Here is a 15,350-nt window from a genome sequence, read left to right on the forward strand (position 1 = left end):
CCTCATGGGGCACAAGAAAGAGGCTCTACGGGGGGGGGTCTGACTGTGTACGGTCTGTGCTGCTGTCGGGCTGTCAGCGCTGCTGTCAGGCCACTGTGTGCTGTCGGGCTGTCAGGCAGCTGTCAGGCTGTCACGTTAGGGCCTGACAGCGACGGAGCGCCTCGCCTGTCAGGCTCTGCTGTCAGGCTGTCAGATACGTGCTGTCAGGCTGTCAGAGAAAGTGCTGTCAGCGCTGTCAGGCTGTCGGGCACTGTCAGGCGCTGTCCGGGGTTTGCTGTCAGGCTGTCAGACCAGGGCTCAGCCGCCTCACCGCGCACGGAGCGCGAGGCTGCGCGTGGCGATGAGCGGCCGATGCTAGCGCCACACGGGCCGGCGCTGTTATTTTGTGCTAAGCAGAGTGTTGATTATTATGCGGTTGTTCCTGGCTCCCGCTCGGCACCGGTGGCTGAGGCGTGAGGGGAAGAGCATGTAGGACATGGAGGTCATCTGAACGGATGTGTAGACTCGCTCTCGCTCATGGTGTTCGCGCTGATTTCCATGTAGTACGGCTCGTCAGTTTTGGCACACGAGCAGCGAGAAATGGGCGGGGGGGGCTCAGCCGTGCAAAAAGCATCAATTAATAATAGTAGTGAAGAAATAATGCCCGGCCGTCCATGAAGTCCGTCTCGATCTGGAGGACCCCGTGAGGACCAGATCAGGTTCGCATTGTCGTAGCCGGAGGGGATGTTGACCTTTAGCTCTTGTGGGGCCACCTTTGCGCTTTGGTTTTTTCCCCACTGACCACTCGGGCAACTTTTACCAGATGCAAAGTTGCGCCTTACCATTCGGGCAAATTCGATTGCATTTTACCACTCGGGCAAACTCGATGAAACGGGCGGACGGAAAACGCGTTTGCGGCAGCTCGCCCGAGAGCTATGTATGAAGCGGCCGGCGCGCCACCGCAGCTCACCGATGGAGCTTGCGGAGCGGCTCAATCCACTGGCGCAGCAGCATCGCGACCCATTCTCCAAGCACGGCCTCTGGCGTTGCGATTGCACAGAGAGCGAGCAATAGTCGCCAAAAACACTGATCTGTGTGCAGCGGATCTCCATGGCGGTCGCGCCCAGCGAAGGGACAACCGCAGGCCTCGGATGCTCGCCCGGAAGCGGACCCACCGTGCGAGTTGCAGACCCGGAGGAGGCCGACCCAGCTCACACCCAGTGAGGCCATGCCCAGGGTCAGGCATAGAAGGGGGGTGTTTTTCCGTCCGTCCCCCGTCCCCCTCTTCCTGTCTCTCTTCGCAGTCTCTCTCCGATTCTTGTTGCGACCTTCATGCCCGACGCCGCCGCCGCCTGCCGGTCCCTTGTTCTCGCGGCTTCTTTCGCCTTTCGGCGCAACTCCGCCCTCCTCGCAGCATATCTTGGCCCCTCGAGGACGAGGTCTATCGAGCTCTCCTCGCGCAAGGACGACTCTTCTGACGCCCACTGCGATCATTTAGTTGCGCACTTGGAGCACTTGGAGTGCAGTTATCAACCGCACATCCAGGGCTTGCCCATCCCGGAGTGGTTCGACTCCACATAAATCCGAGACGGTGATGGGAGGGTCGTGTGGTGGTCTCAGGCCCAGTGAGGTAGTGCATCTGACTATCCCGGATCCTGCTGAACAAGTTCCTCTTGTAGCTCGATCGGTCACACCGCCATCGCCGTCGGGCGGGGAGAGGGGGGACGACACTGCCTCGGCAGCGTGCACCTCGATCCTGTACCGTGTTTGTTATGACCCCCCCCAATGAACACACCAGTGAGGGAGGGCGAGACGATCGAGGGGTCCCGTACCATGCGGAATCGACCCTATCAAGTGCTCAAGTACTCAAGGAGTGGTCTTTCTTCTGGTGAGCCTGTGTGTGTGCCAGTCCGCGCCAGTCTGCGCCCTTGTCGTGCCAGTGTGCTGTGAGAGAGGCTTGTATCTTAAGAATTCTTCTGTTGGACGCCTGACGTAGCCCGCCTGCCCGCGCGGCACGACTCGCACCACCCAAGCTCAAACCATCATGTCGGCAGCTATGTCGGGCGAGCAGGAGGTGCGAGATTTTCTCAAGGCGCAGGGGATGGAGGAGTACACTTCGGCGCTGATATACAACGGGTTTTACATGTCGGTCGACTCCCTGCGGGAGGCGACGTATGAGGAGCTGCTTGACTGCAACGTCAAGCCTCTGCACGCGAAGCTGATCCTGTCGAGCCTCCAGCAGAGCGCTCACAGCGCGCCGCTCTCGGAGGAGGAGCAGGAGCGCCAGCGCCTCGCCTCCTTCCTCAGCATGATTGGCTGTGCGGGCTCGGAGGAGGCGCTCGTGGCGGGCGGTCTGGGCTCGCTCTCGCGGCTCAAGGGCCGACCCGAGGAGGATCTAGTGAAAGCTGGCGTGAAGCCGGTGCACGCGCGGCTGATCATGTCCAGCCTGGACACGGTCCACGGCGACGGCGCGGCCGGCGGCGGGCTGCGCAGCGAGACGCCGCGGGCAGGCGGCGCCTACAGCACCGCGGACGGGGACGACGGCATCTCGCTGCTGGGACGGAAGCGGAAGAGCGACCCAAAGAACTGGCGCTTCCTCCTGCTCACCGGCATGCTGCTCACGGCGCTCGCGCTCGGATGGCTCGCCGCCTTTGGACCGCCAGGAGGAGGAGCCGCGGCGGCGGCACCGCCGCCGGCCGGGGGACTGCAGCAGCTGCACAAGGGCAAGGGCGGCGGCGGTAAAGGCTTCGGAGGGCTAAAGCGGAGGGGCGCGAGGGGCGGAGAGCGGCGCAACGCTACGCACGCGTGGGTCGAGGGGGTGACCAAGAAGCCGTCGTGACGCTCGCTCGGACGCTCTCTCGCGCCGCTTCCTGTGCGGGCTGCTGCCCTCGTGGCCTCGCGACAACCGGGCTGGCTCTCTCGCCTTGCGAGCCGGCGCCGCGAAGCACCGGGAAGCGAGGCAGGGACGGCTGTGGAATCTGTGGTCGAGAGACGAGAGGTGAGAGCGAGAGAGCCCCGAGAGGGGCTCTGATTTGAGTGTGTGCGTGGGGCGCGCGCGGTGGCGGTTTGGCCCGCCGCGGGAGCGGGACCGCGTGACCCTCCCACCCGGGTTCGAGTTTGTAGAGCGGTCTGTAACTGACGGAAGATATAAATATGGCACATCGTTCGCACCCGGTCGCCCCTCGTGCTATCACCCTGCCTCGTCTATGTGCTGGCTGCTGCCACGCTGTTTCGGAAGTGTGCGCTGGCTCGCCGCCGCACCCCCGCCCCGTCCGCGTCTCTCCCCGCCCTTCCGTCCTGTTTCATGGCCGGCGCGGCGCCGCTGCTCGCGGCGGCGCGCGTGTGGCCCTAGGTGTGGCCGCGCCCACGGCGGGCTCAGGCCGAGGATGCGGTGCAGCGCCGCTAGCAGGTCCGCGGTCTCGCCGCCCTCGAGGTCGTGCACGCGCGGCAGGTTGAAGTAGAGCGCGTCGCTGCGTCTCTGCGCGGTGCAGTTCTTCCGCTCGTACAGGCGGGGCCTCGCCGCCAGCACCTCTTCCGCGCGGCAGCCTCTGCGCAGGCCGAGGTGGACGCACGCCTGGTCGAGCAGCGGCCGGCTCGCGCTCCTCAGCCAGCGGTGGCCCTGCTGCCGCACCTCGCTCGCGGCGGCGTACCGCCCTCCCGTCGCCGCGGCGAGCGCGCGGTACGTCCCCGTCGCGTGCCCGCAGTTCAGCGACTCGAGCAGCCCCGCCGAGCCGCACGCAAGCCAGACCGCATTGGCCTCGTGCGCGCCAGCCACAGAGACCACCAGCCAGGCGCGCGACCAGAGCCGTACCTGCGCCGCGGCGCCGTAGCAGCCTCCCGGACCCCGGCCCAAGTCCTCCGCGTCGCCCGCGTCCTCGAAGCGCACCCCCGCTGCGCGAGCCGCAAGCGACACCGCGCGAGCCACCGACGGCCGGTTCACCCATGCGCTCTGCGTCCGGCGCGTGAGCAGCACGATGACCCTCCGCCCGCCGGCCTCGGGCGCCGCCGCCGGCAGCCCGAGCAGCGCGCGCGCCTGCGAGCGCAGCGCCTCCCCCGTCGCCGCGCGGGCGGCGGCGCCGGCGCGCCCCGACACCGCCTCCAGCGCATCGAGCATCGCGTGCCGGCCGCCGAGCGCAGCGTCGGACCACCTCGCGCGGATAAGCGCGTCGAAGCAGGTGTACGCTCGCGGCCCCGGCGCGATGTCGCGGCACAGGAGCACCGACTTCCCGCCGATTGCCGCCGCCGCCGCCCGCGAGGGAGCGGACCCGTTGCCCAGCGCCTCCACCGCCACGCGGGCGCTGGCGAGGGCGAGCAGGGCAAACATCTCGGACGGCTCGCCGCGCGAGACCAGAGCGGGAAGGCCGGAGGCGCCGCCGCACGCCGTCCGGTTGGAGGCGACCTGAGGCAGCGCCACCCAGACCGCCTCGGCGGCACGCGCTGCCAGCGCCGCACCAAAGCGGCCGAGGCCGGGAAGCTCGGACCGCGCCGCAGCCGCGACCAGCACGCACGCCGATGCCCAGTGGGCCAGGTTGGACCAGTCGAGCGACGTCCCGTGCTTTGACGCCACCGCCACCGTTAGTCCCGGCCGGGTCGAGACGCTCGCGCCTGCGCCGAGCGAGGAGCGGCGGACGAGGCGAAGCCGGGCCACGTCGCCGCCGCACGAGTAGTGGGCCAGGCAGACGTCCCGGCGGACCTCCAGTAGCGGCATGTGCGGCTGTGTGGCGCCACAAAAAAAAACGGCCCGAACACGCACAAGCTCAGACAGTCCCGAGAAAGGGATAGACCGCAACGACAGTCAGAAGTCAGCGCTGGGTCCCAGGGCGAATGCGATGACGGCCTCTAGTGTGAGCTCTAGCTAGTGAGCTCATCGCTACTAACTATATGCAGCGAGTTAGTTAGGAGCCGACCGACCGACCCAGCGACCCTCGCGTCCGGTGCTCACCGACGGCCGGGCGGGCCACCCGCCCACGCGCCGCCTACGCGCAGCGCGTGCGCCGCAAACTCGCCCGCCGACAGCGCCGGCCAGTCGCCATCGGCCGTCGCGAGAGGCCTGCCCGGCTGTCGCCGCGGGGCCCCCACGAACACCACGCGTCGGATGCGGTGCCGCGCGAACTCGCGCGCAAAGTGCACGCCCCACGCCCGCCGCAGCGTCGTAGCGAAGTAGGACCGCGCCTCCTTCGCGCTACGCGCGCCGATCCGCCTCCAGTGCTGCTTGGTCCTTGGATGCCGAATCCACCACACAGTCGAACAGCTGGTGCAGGTCGTCCGACGCCTCCGCGTAGGCCCCGACAACGAGGCTGCGCACGGTGCCAAACGAGCGCAGCACGGAGGAAACGGCGTCCCTCGAGCCGTTGTTCCATGCCTGCACGTGCGGCTTGGCATCGAGCGCCGCCGCCCGCGCCTCGTAGTCGCGCTGGACAAGGTTCGCCCTGTCGGCGACAGCGCCGCCCTGGCCATCGAAACCAGATCCTCTTGTAGCTCGATCGGTCACACCGCCATCACCGCCGACGTCTCCCAGTGTGGTATTGCTAAAAATCTCTCTCTCCCACAGCCAGTGAGACGATCGAGAGAGAGAGAGATTTTTGAAGACCAACAAGAAATCAGCATGCCCGGAGAGGGGGGACGACCTGCTTCAGCAGCGTGCACCTCGATCCTGTATGTACCGTGTTTGAGAGAGAGAAGCCATCAGGCGCCTCCCGTTCGACTCTTGCTGTCGCCCTCGCCGTGTGTTTTTTTTCTCTTCTCTTCTTCGTGTGTTCTCTGTGTTTGTCAAGCTTCCGCATGAAGTAACGCGCCTCTTCCTTATTTCCAGCGCAGCTGCCACTCAGTACGTGCGCCAACGACGCCTGTGGCGGCTCACTGTCTTAGGTAGGTAGGTAGAAAGGAAGAAAGAAAGAAAGAAAAAGGTAGGTAGAAAGGACTGGAGACCTCAGAAGTGCGCCGAATTCTTTTGCACATATCTTTACGGACGGTGGCAAAATGTGTGTGCTGATCACTTTGCTCGCCGCCGCCGCCGGTTCGACGGCTCGCTGCGAGCCCACGGCGTGCGGGCAGGCGCCCGCGGCCTCTGCCTCCTGCCCTCTCGCCGCCTCGTCGGCCACCTCTGACGTCGGGCCACAGCCGACGGTTCAGCCGTCGAATCTGTACTTTTTCAACGCGGCGGGCGTGCCCGTGACGATCTCGTACGTGGCTAAGGACGGCTCCGAGACAACCAGAGCGCGCCTGGCGCCCGGACTCCGCCGACTCCTGCCCTCCCTCTCTGGGGAGGTCTGGCGCGTGCGCGCCCTGCGGCCAGGACACCCCCTCGACCAGCAGGCGTGCCCCCCCCCCCCCCCCTTTTGTCGAGCCTCGACGCGCCCGGGGGGGGGAAAAATCCCCTCCGGGGGACAAAGACCCCCTCCGGAGGCCCCCCCCCCCCCCCCCCCGCAGCTGCTCCTCGAGCACCGGGTCGGCATCGTCCAGATCAAGGACTGCGACTGCCCGCAGCCCGAGTTTGTCGACTGCCAGAAGCCGCCCTTCCGCCGCCCGCCCGGCACGCCCAACGACCCCGTGGCCTTTGAGAACCACGCCGGCGCCCCCCTCGACCTCTTTTACTGGAATGGCACGTGTGAAGAGATGATCTCTTGGGACGCGGTGGGCGGTGTGCAGCCGGCGCAGCGCAAGCCCATCCAGTCGACGCACGGGCACACCTTCCGCGCCCGCTCCGCCGCCTCGCGCCATCTCCTCATGCAGCACACCCTCGCCGACCTCGTCATCCGGCCATGCGACGACGAGACGCGCCGCGCCGCCGTCCGCGCCGCCTCGCCGCGCGCCATCGCGCTGCGGCGGGCGACGGCCGACCTTGAGCAGGAGCAGGAGGAGCTGCGCGCGCAGCTCGAGGCCGCCCTCGCCGCCCTCGCCGCGCGCCTCGCCGCGGCAGGAGGAGCTCCGGCGGCGGCGAACGCGACGACGACGCTGCCGCTGCACAGCGGCGCGCTCGGCAGCGGCCTCGGCCTCGGCGCCGCGACAAAGGCGCGGTGGGCGATCGGCGCCACCGGGGCGTCCTTGCTCTCATGACGAGTCGGTGTGAAGGTTGTGCCGTGTGTGGACCACCGCGTCCGGACGAGTCGAGAGTTGCACGACGTGATGGTCGAATGTGTTGTGAGATGTGAGACCGGGGGCCGCCGGGTCAGCTTCGTCGCACACCGAGCCGCTGCACTCTCCCGTCGCCCGTATGTTTTGGTGTTGATTACTGGTATACTAGAAGACCTCAGACTCGCCTGCGACCCCTCGTCCCCTCCCTCCACGTTGCAACAGCGACCTGCGTGTGCGTCGCCGTGCCCGTGGGCTGTGCGGGGAGTCGGAGTGCGCGCCGTTGGGGGGCACTTAGAGTCTTGTACTTGAACTTGTGCTCTTAGACTGCACTGTTATACGCGTAACATTAACTTATAACTTTGGGCCCCAAGTGCTTTGGGCCTAACTTACCACTAACAGTTGCGCTAGTGTTGGCTGAAATCCTTAACGTTGTTCAAGTGTTCACCCCAGCCCTTGGGGGCCTTGCTGTTACTGTTTTGTTGCTCTGTTGTTACTCTGTTGTTCAGTGGTCAGCAAGCAGAAAATGCCAAAAAAACGGGTAAAACGCCCGAAAATACCCATTTTTTAAAAGGTATTTTCGGGTATTACCCGTTCTGGACGCTGGAGATCGTCGTGGGTCACTGGTAGGCCTTCCTGACTGGTTGTTCAGTCGGCCTAACGTTAGCTACTCGAGTACTGAGTACTGTTGTTGGGGAGCCCCACTGTTGTTCTGTTGTTGCTGAGCACTTGAGCACTGGATAGGGTCGATTCCGCATGGGACGGGACCCCTCGATCGTCTCGCCCTCAGTTGTTACTCGTGTTAAATTAACACTCAGGGTGGCTACTATAGAGTCTCTCACATAGTACTCATCTTTTTAACGACCCTAAAAGAGCTCGCGGTACAACACGCGTCGCGCGGGCGGACCCTCGTCACAGCTCACAGCTCACATTTTACTATAGGCCGAATATCCCGCGAGGCGCACGCACGGACGACACACTCACACACACTCACACAGGACAGCGACGACACACACGATTTTTAAGCAACCCTTTTCCTGGCTCACAAGCTAAAGATGTTCCACGGACGGGCCCCCACACGCATGGGAGCCCCGGGTACTCTCTAGCTGTACTCGTCTAGGCAGGTGTTTCGATTTAAGGCGCGGTTATTGGGGGGGGGGGGGAGCGGGGTCCCGCTCCCGGTGTCCTCCCACAAGAAACGAGAAACGAGAGGCTCCGACGCGACCACATGCATCTTGCATCAGCGTATGCAGCATGCAGCTCAGAAAGTCTCACTTCAGTGTAACATTACATTCGCGTCGCCCCGGCCCCCGCGCGCGAGACACCGGACAGAATGCGAGACGGCACAGACAAGTGACAACCACGATGCGTGTGTGATGGCTCAGTCCAAATCGACACTGCTGGAGCCCGTTCGAGGCTCCGCCGCGTCCGGCTCTGCCCGCGAGCACGACGTGGTGGTGCCGGGATCGGATGCATCTCCAGGCTGACGCGGGTTGGCAGACGGCGCCTCGGCGCGATGTTGGGCGACGGCCGCCTCTGCTGCTCCCTGTACGGCAAGGCGCCAGACGTGTGTCTGCGCTGCTTGGCCAATCCTGTGAATGCGGCCGATCATCTGCAGCTCCGTGTGGAGCGCTGGCTGCGGCTCGAGGATGAGGACGTGGCTAGCCGCCGTCAGCGTAAGGCCAGCAGCGTTGCGCGCGGCCGAGAGCAGCAACGCCTGGATGGACTCGTCGGTGCAGAATCGCGCCACCTCCTGCGTTGCCGCGCCCGCTCTGCCCGACGTGCCGACAAAGGAACCGCACGCTGCCGAGAGCGAGACGGCAGAGATGCCGTTGAGGGCACAGCCATGCCGCAAGAGCGAGAGGGTCGCCTCGTGGCGCGAAAAGACGACCGCCTTGGCGGCGGCCGGCGGCATGCCGCTCTCCGCAGCGTGCGCCTTGAGGGCGAGCAGCAACCGGAGCGCCGTCTCGACGCGGGAGCCGAGCGAGCCGTGCACCGCCTGCGCCGCGAACCTCGGCCGCAGCTCGGCCCAGCCGCCGCCCACCGGCCGCGGCGGAGCGCGCGGCGGGTTGCATGCGGTCAGCCGCATCCCGGCCGCTAGGCGCAGCGGCTGACTGCACGTGCCTCCGCCCGGCAGCGGCGCGCAGCAGCGAGCAGAGTGCACCTTCCAACGCCGGCCGCGCGACTGCTCGATGCGTGTCGAGAGCTTCGCGGACCAAAAGTGCTCGGAGAAGGCGTGCCCGCACGGCGCGGTGACGAGCACGTCGTGCGGGTGCGAGTCGCGCCGCCAGCGCTGCGAGCGAGCCTCCCACCTCCACGGCCCCGGCTCGAAGGACGCGCCCGACGACTCGCCGTCATACTTGCCGCTCACCATCGCCGCGCCGTCCCACACCGCCTCCTTCTCGTCGGGCACCGCGACGACACACGCTGCGACGCGGCCGTCGGGGAGGGGCAGCCGCCCTCGCTCCCACCCGTCCTCGCCACGCTCGACGGCGACGGCCGGCGCCCCACCCGCCGCCGCGGCAGCCTCGTGGGCTACTTGCTCCGTCACGTCGTCAAACGGCACGGCGATGGCTTCGGGCAGCTCGCGCAGCAGCCAGCCGGCGACGAGCACCTCGCCGCGCCAGATGCCCGCCGCTCGAGCGCAGTGGACGACGGCGGCCAGCTTGAGGGCGTTGGCCTCGGCGCCCTTGCCGGAGAGAGCGTCGGCCGCCAAGCGGCGCTCTCTCATCCAGCTCGCGAGGGCGACCCGCAGCGCGAGCGTCGCGGCGCAGCAGTGGGCGGCGGCGGGCGCGGCGGCGGCGTGCGGGTTTGTGCTCCGCAGCAGCAGCCGCAACGGGGCGGGCTCGCCGTCGGACGGCGGGCGCCACGCGGCGCGATCGCAGCGCAGCTCCCGCAGCCGGAGCTCGTGCAGCCTCCGCACCTGTGCGTCCACCTGGCGGCACTTGGAGGCCATCCGGTCCGCTGCCGCGCCCGCCGCCTCGAGCGCCGCCGCAGAGACCTCCTCGGGCAGCGCGCGGGACAGCTTGTACAGCTCCGCCTCCTCCAGCACGCTTCTCTCCGACAGCCGGGCCGACCGGTGGGCCCACCGGCGGACGGTCGCCTCGGAGCGGCGGCGCAGCAACGCCTGCCTCGCCTCCAGCTGAGCCTCGACGGCGGCGGCGTCCGCCGCGGCCAACTCCGACCCGCCGCCGGCGGCGGCCTTGGCTGCCTCCGTCATCGCCTTGCTCAACCAGCCGCTCTCGAGGCGCAAGGCCTTTCGCTCGCCCTTCTCCGCGGCCGCCAGCTCCATCCGCCACCTCCCGACCTGGCACGCGGCGCCCGCCTCGCCCTCAAGAGCCTCATACGCCCCTCGCTGCGCCGCTCGCTCGCGCGCGCTCCCCTCGGCCTCCGCCCGCGCGGCCTCGCCCGCCGCCTCCCACCAGCGCAAGCGGCCATGCTCGGACGCCCTCAGCCCTCCACCTCGGGGACGGGGCGGGGCTGCGTCGCCGCCGCCGCCGTCGCCGCCGCCGCCACCGCCGCCAATACCGTTGGGCATGGGGGTGGCGTGGGGCGGCGACTCCTCGACAAGGCTCTCCGCCGCGCTCTCGTCGCTGCTGAAGCCGGCCGCCTCGCCTGCGGTGCCGCCGCGCAGCTCCGCCAGCGCCTGCCCCCTCGAAGTCCGCTGGGCACGCCGCACGCGCCGGAGCCACGCGCCGTCGCACGCGCTTAGCCCGCGACGCTCCATCCACGCGCGGGCGGCTGGGCTCAGCCCGCCGCCCTGTGCTCCATCGCTGTTCGCGGCGCCCTGCACCTGCACGGCGTGCTCCGCCGCGGCAGATCGGGCCCACTCCGCCTCCTCACGCGCCAGCGCCTGCCGTGCCGCCTCGCGCCGCCTCGCCGCCTTGGCCACGGCGGCGGAAGCGTCCTCGAGCAGCTCGCGCTCGGTCGAGTCCACGAAGCTGCGGGTCGCCTCCGCCTCGTCGGACCGACCAGCCTACTCTTGCACAACGCCCTCCTCTCGCAACCACCTCCGCCGCACGGCCCACGCCGGCAGCGGCCCCGCCTGGTGGTGAAGCGAGAGCAGCTTGAAGAGGGCGTGCAGCCGCTCGCACCTGTTAAGTAATTGATGACTATCAACTAGTGAGTCAACCGTTCAAGAGGGCGTGCAGCCGCTCGCACCGCCAGAGACGGAGCGTCTCCTCCGCATTGTCGACCTGGTCGCCGCCCGACGCGTCCTCGCACACGCCCCACTCCTCCAGCCGCAGCACGCGCTCGTACACCGCGCGGGCCGCCTCCTCGTCCCCGAGAGCCACGTGCAGCGCTGCAACCTGACAGCAGCGGGTGGCATCCTCAGAGCGAGCCGCGCCAGCGCGCGTTTGCCGCCCCCTCTCGTAATTACCAAGTTGAGCTGCTCCGCCAGGGAGAGCTCCTCCCTCTGCTGCCTGCGAGACGTGTCCTCCGCCGCCCGCTGCAGCTGCTCGAGCGGCCCGACGGTCGTGCCTACCCGCAGCTGCTGCTGCTCACACCGCCTGTCCGCACTGCTTTGACTTGCGCGGCTGCGGCGCGCCCGTGTCGACCTGCGCCTCCGCGTTCCCGCGCCCGACCCACGTGCGAGACAGCTGCGGGTGGGTGAGCGCTGGTTGGAGCCGCTGCCACCCTTCGGAGAGGTGGGACAGAGGCTCTGCGTGGGCGGCGCCCTCGGCCGTATCGCCTGCGGCGGCGCCGGTCTCTGCGGATGCGGACCCCTCGGCCTCGTCCGCGGGAGTGAGGCCCTCCGGGTAGGGTGGCAGCAGCGACGCGGGGAGCCCGCCCGCCTCTGCATCGCGCTGCGCCCAAGCAACCTCGGCAGCCGACGGCGGCAGCAGCAAAACGTGCTGCAGCGGCGGCGCCGCGAACGCGTTCTGCGCCGCAGCGTCGGGCTTGGTCGTGCGCCGCATGAGCGAGCGCAGCGCAGAGAGCAGCCGCGCGCGGCCCGCGCCAGCCGGCTGCGCGAGCGCCGCGGCGAAGGCGCGTCGGTCGGTCGCTTCGGCGGGCCCCGCTGCGCGCAGGAAATGGAGCAGGTCGAACGCGTCTGCGAGGCCGCGTTCGGCGGAGAGGGGAGTGCCCGACGCGCACCAGCGGTGGACGGCCGGGATGCGCGCCGCCATGAGAGCCAGCTGCCGCGGCGTGGCGCTGCGCGACTGAACCTCTTGCGCCTGCGAGGAGGAGGAGGCCCTGCGGTGAGGAGGGGCGCCGGGGGCAGCAGACGGCAGGAGCCTCTTCTCTCGCGACGACCTCGTCGAGGGTGAGGAGCCGCGAATTAAATAATTAATTATAATAATTACTTAATTAGCGGCACCTCGTCGAGGACGACGCGCCACCAGCGCACGAGCAGCAGAGGCGAGCGCGGCTTCTCGTACCGCGCGGTGGAGAGCCGCACCGCACGGTCCTTGCCTCCTCCGCCTCCACCTCCGCCGCCGCCCCCCTCCGCCGCCGCCCCGCAGTACCAGACTTCGGACTGGAGGACCTTGACCGTCGTGAGGACGACCCACGCGCGGTCGGCCGCCTGCAGGAAGGTATTATCTTATATGATTATTTATTGTTATGACACATTATGCTATAGGTCGGCAGCCTGCAGGAAGGCGCCCGCGCCGCCGGCCAGTGCCCTCATGCCCGGGTAGACGAGGGAGCGGGTGGCGAGGGCCGGCGCGTGGCGGCGCAGCTCGGCGAGCCACTGGGAGAGGATGTGCGGCGGCGTGATGACGAGGGTCGCGCCGAGGGCGGGCGGGCCTCCGCTCAGCGGGCAGACCCACCCCTCGCGAGGCCGCTTGACCCGCAGCACCAGCCGGCCACCCGGCGCTGGCATGGACGGCGGGGCCTCCGCCTGGGCAGAGGGCACCGCCTCCGCCTCTGCCACCGCCTCCGCCGCCTCCGCCGCCTCCGCCGCCCCCGCCTCTGCCACCGCCCCCGCCGCCTCAGCCGCCGCCTCCTCCTCTGCCGGAATCGCCTCAACAGCAAAGCCGACCCGCCGCCGCTTCGGGGCGGGCGGCGGTGCCGCCGAGGCAGCGCCACTCGAGGGTCTCGAGGGTCCGGATTCCGTGGCAGAGGCGGCGGCGGCGGCGAGGCGAGGCTGCAGCGCAATGAGCGGGAGCGCGCACCGCTGGCAGAGGTGGTGGGAGAGGGAGGAGGGGCCGGCAGCGGCCAAAGCGGGCCCGGCTGGGGAGGGTGCGGAGTCGGCCGAGGGTGCGGACTCGTCACAGTACCAGACCTCGTGCGGCAGAGGCTGCAGCCTGCAGCCGTCGCACCGCCTTCCGACAGCGTCGGAGAAGCGCGGCACGAGGCGGAGTGGCTTGAGCGCGCCGCGGGTGCGGATGATGGCATCGCCTGCACGCTCAAGCGGCGGCAAGAGCAGGTGCGGTAGCCGCGCGGCCTGGCTGCTGCCCGCCATCTCTGGTGGGTTTGAGAGGATGAGCGTGAGCAGCTCCACAGTCTTGCCGAGGCCCATCTCCTCGGCGAGCACGCCGCCAGACACGCCAGTCCCGTCCGCCACGCCGCCGCCGCGCTCCCGACGCAGCGCCCAACGGACACTCTCGCGCTGGAACGCGAGGAGCGAGCACTCCAGCATCGCCTCGGCCGGAAGTGCCTCATCGCCACCCGCCGCGGCGGCGGCGGTGGCCCGTGGCGAGATTTGGCGGTAGAGGTCGGTCAGGCTCGAGCTCGCGGCGCTCTCGTTGTCAGGAGGGTCGGCATCCATGCGAGAATGGGCCCGACCCGAGGGAGCCAGCCAAAGGGGGGGAGGGGGAGGCAGAGGGAGCCAAAGGGCCCACGGTAGTCTGGGCCCTCCGTCGGGTTTCCCCCTCTCTAAACGCCGGAATTTTCACGCAGAAAAAGAAATATCCCGCCGAAATCACGATGTCAAAAAAGAGATTTAAAAAAACCAAGAAGAAATCAAGACTACACTCCAAGTGCTCACAGTGATTTGTTTGGGCTCGGTCGGCAGCTTGTCAGCCCTCAGCCGAAGCGGTCTCGGGCACCGTACCCATACTACTCAAAAGTATAATATACTACCACAAAGCACCACTCCTGTCAATCCCGCCGCCTCCCCTGCCAATCCCCCGCACCACCGCCGCCACCGCCTCGCGCGTTTAGCGGGCCTTTAAGCTTAGGAATCCTAAATAGTAAAAATAGGCGGACAGCATAAAGAATTTTTTTTCACCTCTCTCTCCTATAAAGAAAAGAAACGTCGGCAGTCCAAGTGCTCCAAGTGCAATGTCGAAGGTGCCACCTTTATCAACCACAAAAAAGGCCCGCGCGTGCTGCGCGGGCCCGGCGAGCGACTAGCGAGCCAACCTGCTAGTGAAATATAGAAGAAAGAAAACACAGCGGCACCCTCCGGGCGCCTCCACACCCTCCGAGCACCTGGCCGTCTCAGAGCACAGCTCACACACACGGTATATGCTCCTCCCGCTGCTCTTGTCCGGCTCCGGCTCGCGCCCGCTTCCCACCTCGCCGCGATCGCTGCAGCGGCTGGAGACGTCTACCGTGGCTGTCGCCGCGGCCGAGCTTCCGATCGTGGTTCGCGAGGCTGGGGACGGAAAGGGGATGGGCGCCTTCGCAAGCGCACCCATCGCGGACGGCGCCCTGGTGTGCTGCTACGAGGGCGAGCTCCTGACCCTGGATCAGACGCTGGACCGCTACTCGAGCACTGACCCGTCCTACCTCTTCTCGCTTGGCGACGGCTCGGATCTCTACATCGACGGAGCCAGCTCGAGCCACCCGTCGCGCTACATCAACCACCACCAGAACGGCACCCTCGCTGCGACCGTCTCGACCGAGGAGCGCACCGTCATCTTCCACGCCGCCCGCGACATTGCAGCGGGCGAGGAGCTCACCTTCGATTACGGCGAGGGCTTCTGGGTCGGCTCCAACGGCGTCCCCGCCCAGGGCACAGACGACCGCACCTTTGAGCCGCTCTCGCCCACGGACGGCCGCTGGCGCCCTCCACCCGGGCCGCCGCCGCTCTTCGCCAAGTCCGCCGCCGACCTGGACGCCGTCGACCGCCTCGACGACCGGGCCGAGGCGCGCCTGGCGCTCGTGCGAACGCTCGAGTTTTTCGGTGCCGCGAGGCTGTCGTCGGGCGACCTCGCGGTGCCGAGCACGCTCTCGAGCGCGGAGGCGCCGCGGACGGTGCTCTCGCCCACGGACGCTGCGAAGCTGCGCGAGGCGTGTGGAAAGCTCGTCGCTGAGATCGAGCGATGATATTCAAATGATCACAAATTGACGTATGTCGCGCGGCGAGTTTTTACAGTGTTTTCCGGAGATCCGGAATCTGGGTACAC

At 67.9% G+C, this 15,350-nt stretch overlaps 4 protein-coding genes across 4 annotated transcripts; 2 read left to right on the top strand and 2 right to left on the bottom strand.

Moving 5' to 3' along the window:
• Nucleotides 1-2,226: 2,226 nt before the first annotated feature.
• On the bottom strand, nt 2,227-4,687 carry EMIHUDRAFT_100019 (hypothetical protein; the record flags this gene model as incomplete). Its single annotated transcript, XM_005780931.1, has 3 exons — nt 2,227-2,496; nt 2,587-2,692; nt 3,348-4,687. The coding sequence occupies 3 exons, from the start codon at nt 4,685-4,687 to the stop codon at nt 2,227-2,229; spliced, it is 1,716 nt and encodes a 571-aa protein (XP_005780988.1).
• Nucleotides 4,688-5,161: 474 nt separating this feature from the next.
• EMIHUDRAFT_204485 (hypothetical protein) lies at nt 5,162-5,478 on the bottom strand (the record flags this gene model as incomplete). The annotated part of the gene is made up of 2 exons (XM_005780932.1): nt 5,162-5,428; nt 5,473-5,478. The coding sequence occupies 2 exons, from the start codon at nt 5,476-5,478 to the stop codon at nt 5,162-5,164; spliced, it is 273 nt and encodes a 90-aa protein (XP_005780989.1).
• A 472-nt stretch (nt 5,479-5,950) lies between these two features.
• On the top strand, nt 5,951-7,236 carry EMIHUDRAFT_434825 (hypothetical protein). The gene is made up of 2 exons (XM_005780933.1): nt 5,951-6,294; nt 6,409-7,236. The coding sequence occupies exons 1-2, from the start codon at nt 5,959-5,961 to the stop codon at nt 7,033-7,035; spliced, it is 963 nt and encodes a 320-aa protein (XP_005780990.1). The 5' UTR covers nt 5,951-5,958; the 3' UTR covers nt 7,036-7,236.
• Nucleotides 7,237-14,466: 7,230 nt separating this feature from the next.
• On the top strand, nt 14,467-15,270 carry EMIHUDRAFT_204488 (hypothetical protein; the record flags this gene model as incomplete). The annotated part of the gene is made up of 1 exon (XM_005780934.1): nt 14,467-15,270. One exon carries the CDS (start codon nt 14,467-14,469, stop codon nt 15,268-15,270), a length of 804 nt encoding a protein of 267 aa, XP_005780991.1.
• Nucleotides 15,271-15,350: the final 80 nt, after the last annotated feature.

This window comes from Emiliania huxleyi (assembly GCF_000372725.1).
Source record: "Emiliania huxleyi CCMP1516 chromosome Unknown EMIHUscaffold_21, whole genome shotgun sequence".
Lineage (NCBI taxonomy): Eukaryota > Haptophyta > Isochrysidales > Noelaerhabdaceae > Emiliania > Emiliania huxleyi.